Raw genomic sequence first — 16,704 nt, forward strand, 5'->3', positions numbered from 1 at the left:
AATAAATTTGCCACATGCGACGTTACCTCTGTTCTCTAATTAAATAAAATGGTTTTTTTATATTATTTGAATTTGAATAAGAGTATGAAAAAGTGAATTTTCACTTATATATATTATCATTATTAAAAAATATTTTTACTTTTATAAAAATAGAATATTTATATAATCTAAGTAAAAACGCTTCCTTGGACAATGGACAAAATAGTATACGATCCTAAAGAGATTCGAAGTGCAGATATGTTATACATCATTTCTCCTGTACGATTCCTTCCTCATTTTTATTGTTTAAAGTCCAACCACACAACAGGCATTCAGGTGAACAGGAAGAAGGAAAGAGCACAGAAATTCAGATAGATAGTTTTTACGTTCATGTTTTGTAGCAGCACTACTCAGCATTATGAACATTCCAGATACCTGGTTATTCCGAGATTCTTATAACCTCGTATTGATGTGAAATTCGAAGAGGGGATTGCTTTGAAACAGGTCTACTCTCAGACCAAAGCTCCAGGTTGACAGTGCCACAATCCCAGTGAACGAGACACTTGAATACCTCAGTTACACTAAATCGATTGACCAGTGCCAAGCCAAGACATTTATCAATGAGCTTCCACTCACCTGAAACAAAATTAAAATTAAAATTTTAAAGGGCACACCAACCTAATGTCCATACTCAGAAGATTGACAAAGATGAGACATGCAAGAACAGCATGTCACCAATTGCTTAAAATTTGTCCATGTTCATGGTTTGTTCATGGAACAATATGTTCAAGAGAATTTGTGATTTTTCATAAAATAAACATCTTCAGAAATAAACAAGTCTGAAGGCTGACATCACATCTTAAACTCAAACCCAGTTATAATTACATTTTAACAGATAAAAATAAAACAGGAATACTATTAATTAAAATAATAGAAGTCCGTTTCAAAACACATTCCTGTCATTTTTTCAGTTTTTGGTTTTCGTCCCTAATCCTTTAAATGTTTGGTTGAATTCCTATAATTTCGAAACCTCAAAGAATTGGTCCCCGCTGCCAATGCCTACATTTAGTTTTTGGTCTTAGTCCTTACACCAGGACAAATTCTTTGTAGTTTTGAAAACACCATGACATATTCTTAGGAGTTTTGAAAACACCATGACTATACGCACTCAAAACCAACTGTTTCAAGTCTGGAGACCAAAACCAATATTGGGAATAGTTATAAAGACTAAAATTGTATTTAAGCCTAAAATCTCCAAACAAGAACTGAAATGCTGAAATTTCAGACCCGGTTTCATGTTTATAGGCTAAAACAGAAGCCAGCATGCCAGTTTCTCTTCATTTTTATAATTTGATTATAAAAAAATTAAATATATTGAATTTTATTATTTTATTTATGATTTCATCCTAGTAGAAGTTCCCACATTCCATATGGGTATTAACGAGTTAGATGAAATGACCATATTACCATTAGGAATGAGGTTTCCTTCAAAGAATTGCTCCCCGCTATCAGGAAAGACTTCATGCACCGATCCATCCATTGAAGTAAATGAAACAAAAGATTCAGACGGATGTAAAAGAATGAACGTTGGGTGAACTCGTAAGCAAACCAACCTACAGAAAATACAAGGAAACACAGTAGAAGTTATAGCATCTGAGACAACTGACAGAAACAATACAGCAGAGAAAATAAAAGACAAGAAGGATATTGTCGTTAAGATCTAAACTTTCCACTTGAATCCTCGTGCACAATATAGTGAAAAACACCAGAAAAATATCACAAAAAGAAAATTAATATATGTGAAGTTCAGATTATTGATGAAAATTAATCAATTGTGAAACATATTCTGTTAGAAATATAATATAAAACCCTTTTCGTGTCTTCACCTAAGAACTCAAGCTTTTGTAAAGTAGGTTCATGACATGGTATCATAATCTGTATCCAGTGGACTAGAGGTCAATCCTTGCTAGCCTCATTTTTCAAATATAAATGTTTAATTTCAGCACAAGTATGCCTATGCATTATCCACACTTTGCCTAAGGCCTGCACAAGCTTTTAGGACAGTTGGTTCATGAAATTTTTGAGTTAATGATATGTCTTGGGAGATATATATCCAAAGCTACTTTTGAAAGAGTAAATTGTTTGGAAACGTAAAAATTGCCAAAATATATGTATCTATACAATCATAAAGGAGATACAATGGGTACTATAGTAAGGAGAAAAGAGAAGAGGCTTCAGATATAACCTTGAGAACCCTCCAGAACCAGCTCCAACACTGCGGGCTATTATACTAGAGTCTATCTGGATGATGTTGGCAACATTCTTTGGAACATAGATATGACGTTGAAGAACCAATCCTCCACCAATATCACCCTCTAACACCACCAGTCCAGGTTCTCGACTGAAAAAAAGATTTCCACGAAACACGTGTTAAATATCAAAATGAAAAGGGGAGTAGGACAAGAATAAATACCATCCTAAAAATGTATACTCAAGGATCTACTTCGCCTTTCAATTATTCCTTGACAATAAACTTTCCTTGTTGAAATCATGAAATGGAAATACTTATGAAACTTACTCAATGACAGAATACTCCTCAGAACACCCAGCAGAACGATACTCCGTACCACTGTACTCCTCATAACCATTGATCTCAATCCTACTATGGAGCCATTGTGTTCCTGAAAGCAGATTCCTTATTATCATGAACATTATAGTGCATATTATAAACAACATACATTATTTCATCAGAGTGCCATGGAGAAAATACAAGCTACTTGTACATTCCCAATCATTAAAAAAGCAAAATAAATATATTGAAAATCATGATCAAAGTACCTGAAGGAATGTGTGTCATGGAGATGATTCTACCCCCTATCCAGGGAACAACTTTAAGATCCCACTCCCCATTTTTCAGTTCAATGGGAGTTTTTAAAAGCTCTGTTCCCTTGGGTCCAGAAACTTCTTCTACATCAGGAATTGCAGTTGCATTTTCTGCCAAGTAAAAAATAGCAGAATGTAGCACAACTTGATATAGAATTGGCAGTTATGGGACCCTTGAATGCATGCTCGACAAAAGTAAAATACAACATAATTTCTAGGATAAACAATTGATCAGCCTCAACTCTATTCACGGACGGGGTGGAAGAACTAAAAGTCCATACAAAAGACTAAATTGAGACAATTATCAACAAAGGGAAAAGTAACCATAAAGCAGATATAAATACATGCAAACTACACCACAGAAATAGTAAGGAGAACATCTAAACCAAGAAATATCTTAAAACAAAATACATATTAGATCTTAAAAGGAGTACACTGAAGAATAAAATGTTATATGTGCTGCAGAGAAAATAATGGTCAAGAAAATAAGAACTTGTACAACACAAGCATACATATCATATAAACTAGGCTAAATTCTACTTGTAATGTTCAATTTAATATTATCTTATTTTAATATTCAGTTTGGTCTTTCATCTTTTGTAATGTTCAATTTTAATCTTCTATCTTTTAAAATGATTCAGTTCAGTTCTTTCTGACACGTCTACATATAAAAAAATTGAGGTTGACATTTTTTGTTGGTTTAAACACTGCCAAAAAATTGTTTTTTCCTGTGAAATAACTATCGGTGGTTTTAAAACGTCAAAAAAGTCAACCTGAGATGTTATAAGAACTGACAGAAAAGAGTCAAATAGAACTTTTAAGAGAAAAAGAACGGAATAGAACTTCTAAGAGAAAAAGAACGGAATAGAACTTTTAAGAGAAAAAGAATAAAAGATAAAGAACCAAACTGAAAATGAAAACTAACCTAACCTATATACTGAAATTGATATTCATAAATCAACCGAGGATATTTTAACAAGCACATACCCAAACGGTCCTTGTATTGCTTCTCACTAGTAGATACTAGCTTCAACACCTCATCTTCTGAAGGCAACATTAGTTGCAGAACTTCTCCATCACTTCCCCATGTATCAAGCTGTTTATAACACAATTTCAAAAATATTCAAACCAAAGTACTAGGTAATAAAAGATACACACTCAAACACAGTTTTCACAGTTTCTTTCTGAAACAGGTTTCAAATTCTTCATAGTTTCATCTCAGAAAAATACATACCATTGCACCTCCACCCAGCAATAACTGAATATGAAGGCGGCGTTTGGGTCTTTCCCATGATCCTTCAGTTTTGTGTATACTCACAGTAACTACCGATGATTTAAGTTCAGCCACATAGTGTGTTAATAAATAATTCCCTTTTGTGAATTCGTATCCATCACCATCATCCTCAAACAGAACACCATCAGCTTTGCCTGTCAATGATTAAGGGTTCATTTGGGTAAAAACATTAAACACTTGTTAAACAAGTTCTTGTCTTGTAAGGGCTTATGTCATAAATTGCTTGTTTAGATGAGTTGCACCTCGAAAGAAGCTAAGAACTTATTGGAATCATAAACTATTTTAACAAGCTTAATCTGAAATTCCTTACAACACTCTGCAAATTATCATATTCATATGGCATTTGAGAGCAAGACACTAATCTGAAGAATGCAGATCTCAACAAGCATGCCAAGGGAAGTTTGAATGCATTGACTCACCATGTTCATCTAAAGCCACAAGAAGGGTCAAGTCATCTGAGGGATTAGCTTCTCCAACATGCTGAAGAGGGAGGCCCACAGGAATAATTGAGCCACCTTTTAAGTATAAAGCTGGCAAATCCTGACATTTCAAGACAAAACAAAAACATGAAATAAAATAAATTTTTGTACAAAAATAAATAAAAATAATATTAAAATAAAATGCAAACCAAAAGAGCAGGAAAATCATTTACCGGATGTGCATCATTGAAATCAAAACTCAACCATATTCCCTTAGGCAAATTAATCTCCATTTTATCCAACCCCTGTCTTTGTAAGGTGCTGATCAATATACAAATAACATGTTAAAGCAGCAAAAAATTGCATAGTAACTTGTTATAAAGCTTTATGGAAAACTTCAAGTTTAATTAAACATGAGGCGACCCTGAAAAGGAGCATAGGTCCTAAGACCCCAATAATTAGAAACGTGGTTTGTTAATGAAGGAACGAAACATTGCACATTTTTAATATTACATTTATAACAAAGAAAAAGTGGACTGGATCAGATAAAGGTGGGAAGAGGAATCAACTGAAATTCAAAGAGATGAACAAATAAAATCAAACAGAGCATATAGCAGTAGCGAATACAATCATTTATGTTTGTTTCTCTTGTACAAAAATAGTACCTTTCAAATATTCATATGGTTAATAAATTTTATGTTTTCTGCTTACTAAAAATTTGTTTTTAATGATATTTTCATGTGATGACAATAGATGTATTTGGGGTGTCAGCCTAACTGAAATGTCAAAGATTATAGTGATGCCTAGCATGAGTTTTAAAAAAAAAAAGATATAGGGATTTACCATGATGAAATCTAACTTAAAAATGTACTTTTTTTAATCATTCACTTTCTTGATGACTAAAGGCAATACCAATTATACGGTCAGCATGAAAAAAAAAATCAGAAAAGCCAGCATATTTCCTGTACAGTTATATCTACAAAATATAGTAGTGTTATCTACATTACTGATAAAGTAATGAAGTACCAACCTTGCATACACTAAGACTGGACCAAGCAAAAACGAATTTTCAAGTTTCCTCAGGCTAGGATCTTTTGGATCTGCAAAAGCAAAATCAGTACACAAATATGTAAAAAATCATGATATGTACAAAGTAAGCTCGTATATCATGAACCAAAGACATGAACCCACCGGCAAAGAAAGTAGGGGTTACCACTGGAATGCCTCTTGTGTGAGCAAAATAGAAAAGAGTGTAGATAAGAGGGATCAGACGGTATCGCCTCTTCAGTGCCAATCGGCACACTTCTTCACACTAAAAGTTAGAGCTAAAGTTAGAGATGCTCAAAGCACCATTTCATTATGTGACAATTATACGGGCTGCATATTGTCCCATCCTCTTGTTTGTCACATAAAGGATTGCATAAAAAATAAATAATGTTGCTTCTAATAAAGAAATATCTAGTCACACAAAATATAGTCAAAAGCAAATATTAATAACAAATTACCATTAAAGGAATAAAATCCTGATTAAGTAGCAGAATACAATTGTAATGCTCTAGAAAAGAATACATGCTAATGAGTGTGCAAAACGGTGGCAGGTCTTAAACTGAAACCTCATGGCAACTCTGGAGAAACTTGTGGCAGCAGGAACAGCAGTCGGACATGCCATCACGTGCCAGAAACGCATGGCACATGAAACCCACTTGTGGAGAAAGAAGATGTGTGTCGAAGGGTACGAGTAGGCCAAATCATTTAATGTAAAAAAAAAAAATTCTTGCATCGACATCTAAAGGAAGAATTATACATGGAGATTTCTCTAGGGTTTAGGTCTATTGAAGACATGAATGAAGTGTCCAAGTTAAAGAAAACTTTGTATGTACTCACGCAGTGTCCCCATGCTTGGTTTGGTAGACCCACAATTAAAACACTTTCTTGAAATAGAGGTAACTTACTCAAAAAAAGAGTTTTTATCTTAAAGAAAATATGTACTTGATTTTCTCAAAATATGAAGTCAGTATAATCTATTCTCTCATATAGTTTGATCGTTTTCAAGTTACTCCATGTGATATGTAATAATAAAATATTTCAGCATACAATTTAGATAAATGTACACATAAGATGAAAACTGATAGAGGATAGTGATTTTATACAGACAAAGATGACCTAACCTCTTCCCCAAAGGACCAGGGTTCGTGGTCACCTGTGGCAGCTTCAGAATGACCTCGGCAAAAGGGAAACATGGAACCTACACCCATCCACCTTCCAAAAAGCTTAGGTGTTGCATTTCCAGCAAATCCACCAATATCAGGACCTGAAAGTGGCTGACCACTAAGTCCCTGAACAGAAGGAAGCAAACTATGAAGGGAAACATAACATATATTCAAATTAACAAACAATCACGTGAGCTTAAACTATTACGTGAAGATGAATGAATGATTTTACATTGTATCTCTAACACACATCCATGATTTTAAGCATGAAACCTCTCAAGTTGTCCTATCATTGTAAAGATCCAACTTTTTATTACAAGAATGGAGGCAGCAAGGATTGAACTCTATACCACTTGGTTATAGGCAAGTCTAATAGCATGTCATGAACAAGTAATTCCAAAAGCTTAAACTAATAGGTGAAGACACATAAATGGTCCTACATTTCATCTCGATGCATTTAATAGTATTGATTACATAGTATGATACACAAATATAATACCAGTATTGGATATGACACATCCAATATGACAATTTGTACACACACAGACATATATATATGTATGTATGTATGTATATATATATATATATATATATATAATTCACAAAATAAAATAAATATATTATAACTTTCTTAAACACCATATTAAAATTGGAAATCATTATTAAATATTTTCTAAATGCATATATAAATAGTGAGTGTGAGTTGTTTCTATCTACATTTGTTGTCACAATGCTTTTTTTAATTATGTGGTACTCGTATATTAAAAATCTTGAAAATGATTTCACAGAATAAATCAGAAATATTTATTGAAAATAGTTCAAGTGTGAGTCAAAGTCTCACATTGGATAGAATAGACAAAGTTAAACACTATATAAAAACAAAGACCCATAACACTATATAAGAATAGGATCTCATTCAAACTGCAGACAGTTTTCAAGAAAAAAATTTAGAAAAATGGTATGCTCATAAATCTTACGAGAATAAAGCATATCAGAACTTGACAAAAACTTGGAACATACTGTCTATATGACAATATCTAAAATAACCTTTTAGAAAATGACTGCCACTTGCTGTCAGATTCCTTGTCTTAAGAAGGTACTGTCTTGTAGCACCAATTAAAAGCGTCATATGGGTGACTAAAGTTTTCAAAACTTAAGCTAGCAACTATTGGATAATGGTTGTAACGACTAATATCCAGCTAGATGACATACAATGTGTCCAGAAATGTTTCTTGTTGAGATCTCATCTCATATAGACTAGCAATATGACCAAGTTAGTCCTTACAGTGTTTGAGAAGTTCTAACCTCACAAACTAATTTTGTAAGGTTGAGTAAAAACATGTATTCTAAGCTTTGCAAGAAACTCCAGAAGTTAATGGCACTAAGACAACATCAAATGACAATGTTGCTCAAGTGAAGTAGCATCCATGCTGCTGAGAATCTCACCAGCTGAAGTACCATTGAGATACTCATATGAAGATGCTCCCAGGTAGAAAGATTATCTCCGGTCCATGTTGAAGCATACCTTTGGCTGCCAAGAAATCCAGCTCTGGTAAGAACAAAAGGCCGCTTATTTCCATTGGCTAGTTTCATGCCTTCATAAGTTGATCTTGCCATCAGTAGACCATACACCTACAGAGAACAACTATAATAATTAACAACACGTCATACCTATAAAGTAAGACATAAAAACACTTAACAAATCTAAGTTATAAACTAACATTAGAGTCAAGATGCAGGCAGTGCCAAATAATAGAATCAAAGTGCTTTGACAAGTTTATGATTGAAAAACATGTGGCTTCAAAATCTTAATAAAGGGAAAAGGTATATTACATTATGATAGAATGAATGATTCTGACAACCCCCCAGTTCACCATCTCCTCTATGAACATTGCTCTCGGGCATTGTTTTTGTAACAACCTAGAAAAGAAATGGGTAAGGAAGATGGAAATGGAACACATCAAGAGCCACAATAATAAGATTTGGGTCAAATATTGTGTCATATTATTCAAAGAAAAGAAACCAGCATGATCATAATTACCTTAAAGACAGCAGGTTCATTCATATCATTCCATATACCATCAACACCATTGGAAATGAAATCTTTAACTAAATTTGCCCACCATGCACGAACTTTTGACTGTGTATAGTCAGGGAAGACACATGGTCCAGGCCACACCTCCCCTGAGAATGTATATATGGGATAATGCATCACAGAAAGAATAAAAGAAGGGATGAACAGTCATAATTGATGTAAAAAAACATTGCAGGTCTGTTTTGTAAGATCATGAACAGGCACCACAGAAGTACCGGAATATTCATCTCAAAAAGAAAGACGTTACCAACATAAGGAGTTCCATCTGCCTTTTGGACCCAAACATCATTTTTAGAACCACTATCATATACAAAATAACCATCCTCCTGCTTGATTCCAGGATCAAGCATCCAAATAGCTTTAAAACCACTATAATGGAGATCTCTCACTAAAGATGTAGGATCTCGGAAACGCTCCTGAAAAATATCACATACTTTCTAAGAAACAATATTATCACATACATTAAAATGAACAACCCAAAAGTAAACTACGCAATTTTCAAATTACCAACAAATACAAGCCAATAAAACAAATTTATATAACAAATAATGCAAATACATCCCTTTGAGACATATGTTGCACTTCCTAATCACCAAATCAATTCATGTTCATAATTAGAAAGATCTAGAAACGTAACTATAACTGTAAACTGATTATTGGTCCTTTTTCTAGGAGTACAAAACTTACCTTGTCAAAGGTGAAACAACGAAAACCATCCATGTAATCAATATCCATCCATATCACATCACAAGGTATACACTTTTTCCGGAATGTTTTTGCAACCTGCAAATTTTAATTAAAATTACTACCAAGGCAAAACATGCTTCTGAGAAACTAAAGTTAGAATCTACAAAACTATGTTCATAGCAATGCATTCCTAGCTATTTTGAATGTCTACAAACCCGAATTTATTATTTATCTGTTATCCATGAAAAATTTGGAAAATCATGTTTAGCATGAGAGCTGAAAGCTATTAAAGATTGCCTGGATGATGTGATTTCTACATTTAATGACTATGGATTTTCTTATTCAATTTCAAACAAATAGTTTAAACAGTTTTTACACACCTAAGAACCCCAGGGATTCTGGATTACCATATCTATTGAATTTTATCGGTATGCCTTCAAACCCTGTCATATAAGCATGTATCATCCCATACAAAAATGCTAGATATCTTTTACATATTGAAATACAGATACACCAACTAGAACTAATGATTTCTTTTATTTTTAACCAGAAGGATAGTTCACGAAAAAAGACTACTGGAAAAACAGTCAGAACATGGAACACATGTCATATTCAGGTTCTACAGCTTTCTACATATATGAGTGCAAGAAGAAAGGAAGTACCTCCAGAACTCTCTGGTCAGATAAATAACTCCAACGGCATTGATGATAGCCTAATGACCACTTTGGGGGCATAAATACAGTTCCTGACAAAGAAATGTAAATATATATTAGTAGGATATTAAATGTACTATGAGAAGTAATTAGAAGATTCTAAGGATCCCTTTGTAATTATTACTTTAGGATTAAACTTCTCTATAATATATATATATATATATATATATATATATATATATATATATTGTGCATGTATTAGGATGTGACCAGTATAATATACAACACTTATAAAGTGTTGAAGTTGGAAAGTGTTGAAGCTGGAAAGTGTTGTACATTATACTGATCACATCCTAATACATGCAAAAAAATTTAATTTCAAAAAAGTTCTTCATGAACTTAATACGTAAAGTATAGGTATCCCTTACGCAGACCTAAAGGAAGACTATACTAAACAAATATTACATGCTTTCTCAATTTGAAGATTACAAATTGATAATCTTCTTATATTTTAGGTATAAATTTCATCAGCCTATTCATGTGTTCTTCTATAGCTATGGAATACTCTCCAAAAATGATGAAAGACTTTAGTTTTTCAAAAAATTGCACAAAATCTTCTTATGTAGAGTCCCTCGACAAAGGATGGAGAGGCATAATTGCCGCACAGTTACCTAATTATCACTGCATTTTTTAGTAGAAATTACCAATTGCTTTTGATAGGGATATCAACACTTCAGTGGGTGAAGAAAATGGGCCGAACGTAATGACAGGATATGAGGATGAAGCAACTAACTGTATCGTTGATTCTCTTCTCAGATCAATCTGCTTATGAGCAACCAGATGACCATTAAACAGATTATTGCAATAAGAACACAGACTTGTGTTGAAGGTTATAAATTACAGAAGGCCACATATTACAGTACCTCACAGCGCCTTGTAGTGTCAGCAAGAATTCCAAGTGCCTCACCATTGGGAAGAACAGCTAACACCCATGGATGGGATTGATACAAGGATGTAGTTCCAGGTCCATAACCCCATGCATCTGTGTTCCATGTGAAAACCTGCAAAGGAAACATAACTGATCAGTATGCAAATAATAACTAAATCTTTTTTAATAAAGAAAAATTCCATAAGATTGAGTTACTCTTTTGCCAGTCCTCTCTAGGTCTCCACTAGCTTCTCCAGTTCCATAAAGGGAGGAACCTACAGGCAGCTGGTTCAGAAACAAATTCAATCAATTTATGAAGCCCAGGGAAAAGACAGCAGCAAACAAAGCCAGCAAACTAGAACTCTCAAATTTAAAAGATAACCAATATTTTTAAGATTACAGCGAAAAGATCGGTGGTTACCAGGAGCAAATAAAGTAACTGACCTCAAGTTTGACAACCTGCTGCTCTAGAAGACACTCAAACGTAGGGATATACAAAGGAACCTTCTGAGTAGAGATAGGTGTGTCTCTGTCCCTGCTATTCGCAAAAGAAATACTGGGATACGCTGCATCTCGATCATTCACAGAACAATCAAACCGGAACACTCCATCTTCCAAAATAGGAACAAAAATCATACTCCCTGATCTAACATCGCTGCCACTAGTAACTGCCTGTCCTTCATAATTAGCCATTTTGGACACAAGCTTCTCACAAAACCGCTTTCTTCTGCTCACCAAAAAAGCACTAGTCACAACACAACTACTCAAGTGTTCAACTCAATCTTTGTCCAATTTAATCAAAATTACTAAATAATCACGAAAACACTTTCACTCACACTCAACGAAATTCAGAAATATCAATAATCAGGTACAAGTAAAAGCATCAGCAAGAACAAGCGAGTTAGTTTTCTCTCTATCTCTCTCCCTCTCTCTCTCTCGATTCAAATAAGATACTAAAAATTCCACAATCCAAACTCCGATTGGCGACTGATCATACAAGAACAAGTTAGTTAGTTCTCTCTCTCTCAATTCAAAGGTTTGAGTAATAAGATACTAAAAATTCCACAATCCAAACTCCGATTGGCGACTGAACATACAATAACAAGTTAGTTACTTCTCTCCGTCTTGATTCAAAGTATATCACGTGACATTTAGTAAAAAGCTTCTCGAAATTTCCACAACCTAGATCGACGGTAGCATCAGAAAGAGAAATTTAGAGTTCGAAAGTGCGATGCGGAAGAACGAAACAGTATCAAGGAAGGAACCTGTGAGCGACTATGTAAGATGAAAATGGCGCATTCCGAAGAAGACGGTGAAGATGATTGCGATAGCGAAATGGAGATAGTGAGACCGACGGAGATTGAAGGGAACTAACTTTGTAGCAGTTACACCATACTAATGCTTCCTCGATCATCGCGTCGTGACTTTTGATTTCTATTTATATCATTATTTTATTAAATTATATTAATATTATTATTATATTGGATTCGTGACGCACGTTTTGTTGTAGTCGACACGACAACTGTGGAAGAATGAATTCCATTCGGACATTGAACAGTGGAAAGCGCTTCTCTGTGTTTTCTGGTGCATAGATATTATTCCACCATTGTTTTATTTTTGGCGAGTTAGAAGTTGTTGCTAATGAAACAAAAAGAAACGTGAAAGGTACTGAATAGTTTATTTGGATAATATTCTTAACGCTAATTATTATATATATAAGATATCGTCTATTTTAGAGATCAAAATTTCATCACCATCTTATACTGACAATATTTTCAAATGTAATAATTAAACCTAAGAAATTTATTTTATTTGAATTTAGATTTAATTACTTTTTTATCCCTATTTTTTTTCAAAAATATTAAATTGGCTTTTTTATCCCTACATAAAACTTAAGAACTACATTTCATAGCATAGATTTTTCACTATGTTTAAATGTTTGCCTAAGGACAAATGAAATCGATCGAAGTAATTGGTTATAAACAATGACCCAAAATAGTAAATACATTCAACGTGACTCAGTATTGCAGTATAATTAAATAACACAGACTTTAAATTCAATTAACAATTTTTATACCTGAAATTTCACATTTTTCAATTGAATTCTTCTTATATGCTTTATTTGATGACAAAAAACTTAAATTTAAATTCTTAAAATAGATTTAACATAAAAAAATTCTACTGGATACAAAATTTCATTTTGGAAACATTTAAAAAAAATAAGATAGTTTAACCCACATTTTTTGACTCATTTTAAATCCACTCCTTTAACCACCATTAGATCATTTAGTTTGATTCTTTCAAGTAATTTGATGTGATAATCTAATGATGATTAAAGTGGTGGGTTAAAAATAGGTCAAAAAAGGTGAGTTAAAGTATTATTGTTTTAAAAAAATTCAATTGAATTGCAAAATATAAACATTAAATTTTTTAAAAAATATTTAATAATTCTAAAATTAAATAATACATGCAAAAATATTAAATCACTAATTTTGACTTTTTTTTATAAATAGTTTATCTAAAGTAACTTATGATTTTAAAAACATAAATATTGGCAATTTCATATAAATGTAAAATATCATTTACTGATTAATTCATTCTATAAAAATAATCACAATTTTTTAGAGGTAGGTATAACCTTCCTTATTAAGATGTTTCCTTTCAAATGATTGCACACTTCTTGTTTCTTAAATAACATCAATTTATTGCGTTTTGTTTCTTTTATTTTCCAAGTCTCAAGTTCACCTTGTCAAATATTTGGATATTTTATTTTTGTTAATTATTATAATCCTAATCACAGTAATTAGATCCTAAAGCTTTTAAAGGTCTATTTATTGATTATCCTCCTGATAAAAAAAACGAATGGTATCATTCTAAAAGTTTTCATGTTTATATCACTATAAATGTCATATTTCATTAAACATAATCTTTTTTTTTTCAATCTTATTAAAATATTTCAAGTTGAGGAACTCTTTTTTTCGTATTACAACATCTATCTATATGGTCAATGAAGTCACTACAAATAGGAGGTAAGTGTTATTTGAAAATTTATCAATTGTGTCGAGAAAGGAAAAAGGAGCGTAAGTTAAATATTTTATTTTTCCATATATCAACATCGATAATCTCTCAACATACATTGAAGTTTTATTACTATATTAATTTCATATAAATTCCTACCTTAATTCTAGAAGTCATAACAAATGAAGATTGGACTCAAACTTTGATAAGAAAAGAGATGAATGCATCAAAAAGAAACTTAACGGGGAAGATTGTCGACAAACTAAAAGATAAAAAAAAAAGGTAGAAAAGAATGTAAAACTTAAAAGAAATGAGACATTAGATAAGTATAAAACTAACTTGGTTGCAAAAGAGCATACTCAAACTTATGAAATTGAAAAACTATATTGTCTGTAACAAAGATGAATATAAATCGAATTATTATTATTCAAACACCTCATCTTAATGTGCAATTAACAAAATTCCTTAATACTTGAAATCAAGTCCAATAAAAAGACCATAGATTTCATAATGCAAGTTAAATTGTTGATAAAAAAATCCACATTATGATACTCGTATCTCTTGGAAAAAACCTACTAATAGAAAAAAAGAAACATAATAAAGTACGTCATTCTAGTGTAGACGTTAAATTTTGAGTTCTTACACGATCTGTGTGTAAAAGATTTTAGATGAATAACATACTTTATAACCTTAAAATAAAGGTTGAAAACCGAATGTAATTATACTATGATAACAAACTAGTAATCAACATTGAAATCGATGAATTTCATCATAGATAATTTTAACAAAAGCCTAATGATTATAATTCATGTCCCTACAATATTTCAGGTAATAGACATCGGCACTAAGGAGTTCCGACAAATTTTAGAATCTTATACATGGAAATAATTGATATTCAATTACCAAGGGTGGGTGAATATTGTAAATTCTCTATAATAATTGATATATTTTTATAGTCTTTCTTAAAAAAATTGATTATTACAAATTGAAATTATTAGAAAGTGATTTATTTAATTATTATAAATAAAACAATTCTGTATTTTTCTTACTACTTCGTCTCTCCAGTAAAAGAAAGGACAACAATGCTTCTTTAACATTGATGACATCTTTTTCTAATTTATAGGAAGAAAATTCAGGTAAGAGGAAATTTAAAACTATTCATGCATATTATTTAACAAACCGAACTAAAATCCCTTGAGGTAAAGTTCATTATTTTCCAGATCAACAAGTGTTATAACAATCCTTCAACCACTCAAAGTAACATGTCATTGAACATCTGTTTCAAAGTAAAAAATCCAGTCAACATCATCTGCTTTGTCCTACAAAAGGATAACCAAATTATCTGTTAATTATACACTAATAAAACAGTCCTGTGAAGAAACAAACGCAACAAATAAACTTGTTGTATATGGTACAACAGCATTTCATGGGACAACATATTTGTATCATAATCTGTTTGCAACGAGCAACATAACTCAGGATGGAAAAGCCATCATTGAATAATATAGCCCTGAATGAATATTTTTAGAATTGACGAAATTTCACACCAAATATCCCTTTCAATCATATAAAGAGATATAGTAATAATGTCTTTCTAATTCAACGTTTTCGTTTTTCACTAAATATGTGTTGTAAGTCTAACTTGTGATTCTCTATTTTCATATGCACTTGCATAATCAAACTAATCTAAGTGGACTCCCCCCAAAGATTTAAAAATTCTAAACTCACCAAAAATAAGACAATCTTCATGTGTGTAGAAACAACACTGCCTCCCCTTCTCTGTATCTCCCTCACCCACACTAGAACAAGAAAGGACGAATCATCCTCTTTTGCTATTGTTTGTTCCCACATACCACCCACCCTGTTCCTATCTGGGCATGATCATATCTTAAACAGTGTGCTTGTTAGTTGATATAGCTTTGCCTGAATGAATTAGTACAATGCCTTCAAATGTTTGCTTCTGGGTCCTATATATATATAATCATAAAATTTCAACCAAATACCAAACCTACATTGTCATTCTTAATAATATGTTGCTATAATGTGCTAACTAAATCTAAAAGAAAAATATTCCACACGGGAGGACATAATTGCATGATACTCCTGCTTCTTCATGCTTTGTTTAATCCAAAACATTTTCAAGTTAAACTAATGAGATGAAAGGTCTCAGTGAGTAGGGACACAACATCAAGCATTTCATACATAAATAATTATAACATGGTTATCAAACTCTAGAGTCAACTTGTAAAATCAGACAAGGTACGAGTTCACTCATGTGCAAGCTCATTTTCTGGGGGACTCAGATCAGACTCAAAGCAAGCTCATTTAACTTGGAGTAGACTTTTGAGTCCAAGTTTTGAGTGAATGAGGCGAGTTCAGCACAAAAGCAACTTGTGTTACATAACACAATTTCAAAAAACCAAGGCTCGGTTCAATCTCTATGTTTGTTGCGTGTTTGAATACAACTCTCTGGTTTGATGAGGTTTGTGATCTCCTACTCTACACCCCACACATTGTTTGACCACTGTTTCACATCTT

General features: G+C 32.5%; 1 protein-coding gene across 1 annotated transcript; it reads right to left on the minus strand.

Annotated features, from left to right (window-relative positions):
* Positions 1–185: 185 nt before the first annotated feature.
* Positions 186–12,741, minus strand: HGL1 (heteroglycan glucosidase 1). The gene is made up of 23 exons (XM_028057801.2): positions 12,414–12,741; positions 11,593–11,875; positions 11,365–11,433; positions 11,144–11,281; positions 10,925–11,042; positions 10,230–10,312; positions 9,568–9,663; positions 9,128–9,296; positions 8,827–8,969; positions 8,619–8,705; positions 8,232–8,417; positions 6,744–6,911; positions 5,767–5,887; positions 5,606–5,675; positions 4,809–4,896; positions 4,576–4,696; positions 4,097–4,290; positions 3,850–3,958; positions 2,818–2,973; positions 2,558–2,660; positions 2,225–2,380; positions 1,447–1,592; positions 186–615 (listed from the first exon to the last, which is right to left on the minus strand). Exons 1-23 carry the CDS (start codon positions 12,560–12,562, stop codon positions 419–421), a joined length of 3,150 nt encoding a protein of 1,049 aa, XP_027913602.2. The 5' UTR covers positions 12,563–12,741; the 3' UTR covers positions 186–418.
* Positions 12,742–16,704: the final 3,963 nt, after the last annotated feature.

This window comes from Vigna unguiculata, chromosome 2 (assembly GCF_037176805.1).
Source record: "Vigna unguiculata cultivar grain cowpea cultivar isolate G323 ecotype 2 chromosome 2, ASM3717680v1, whole genome shotgun sequence".
Lineage (NCBI taxonomy): Eukaryota > Viridiplantae > Streptophyta > Magnoliopsida > Fabales > Fabaceae > Vigna > Vigna unguiculata.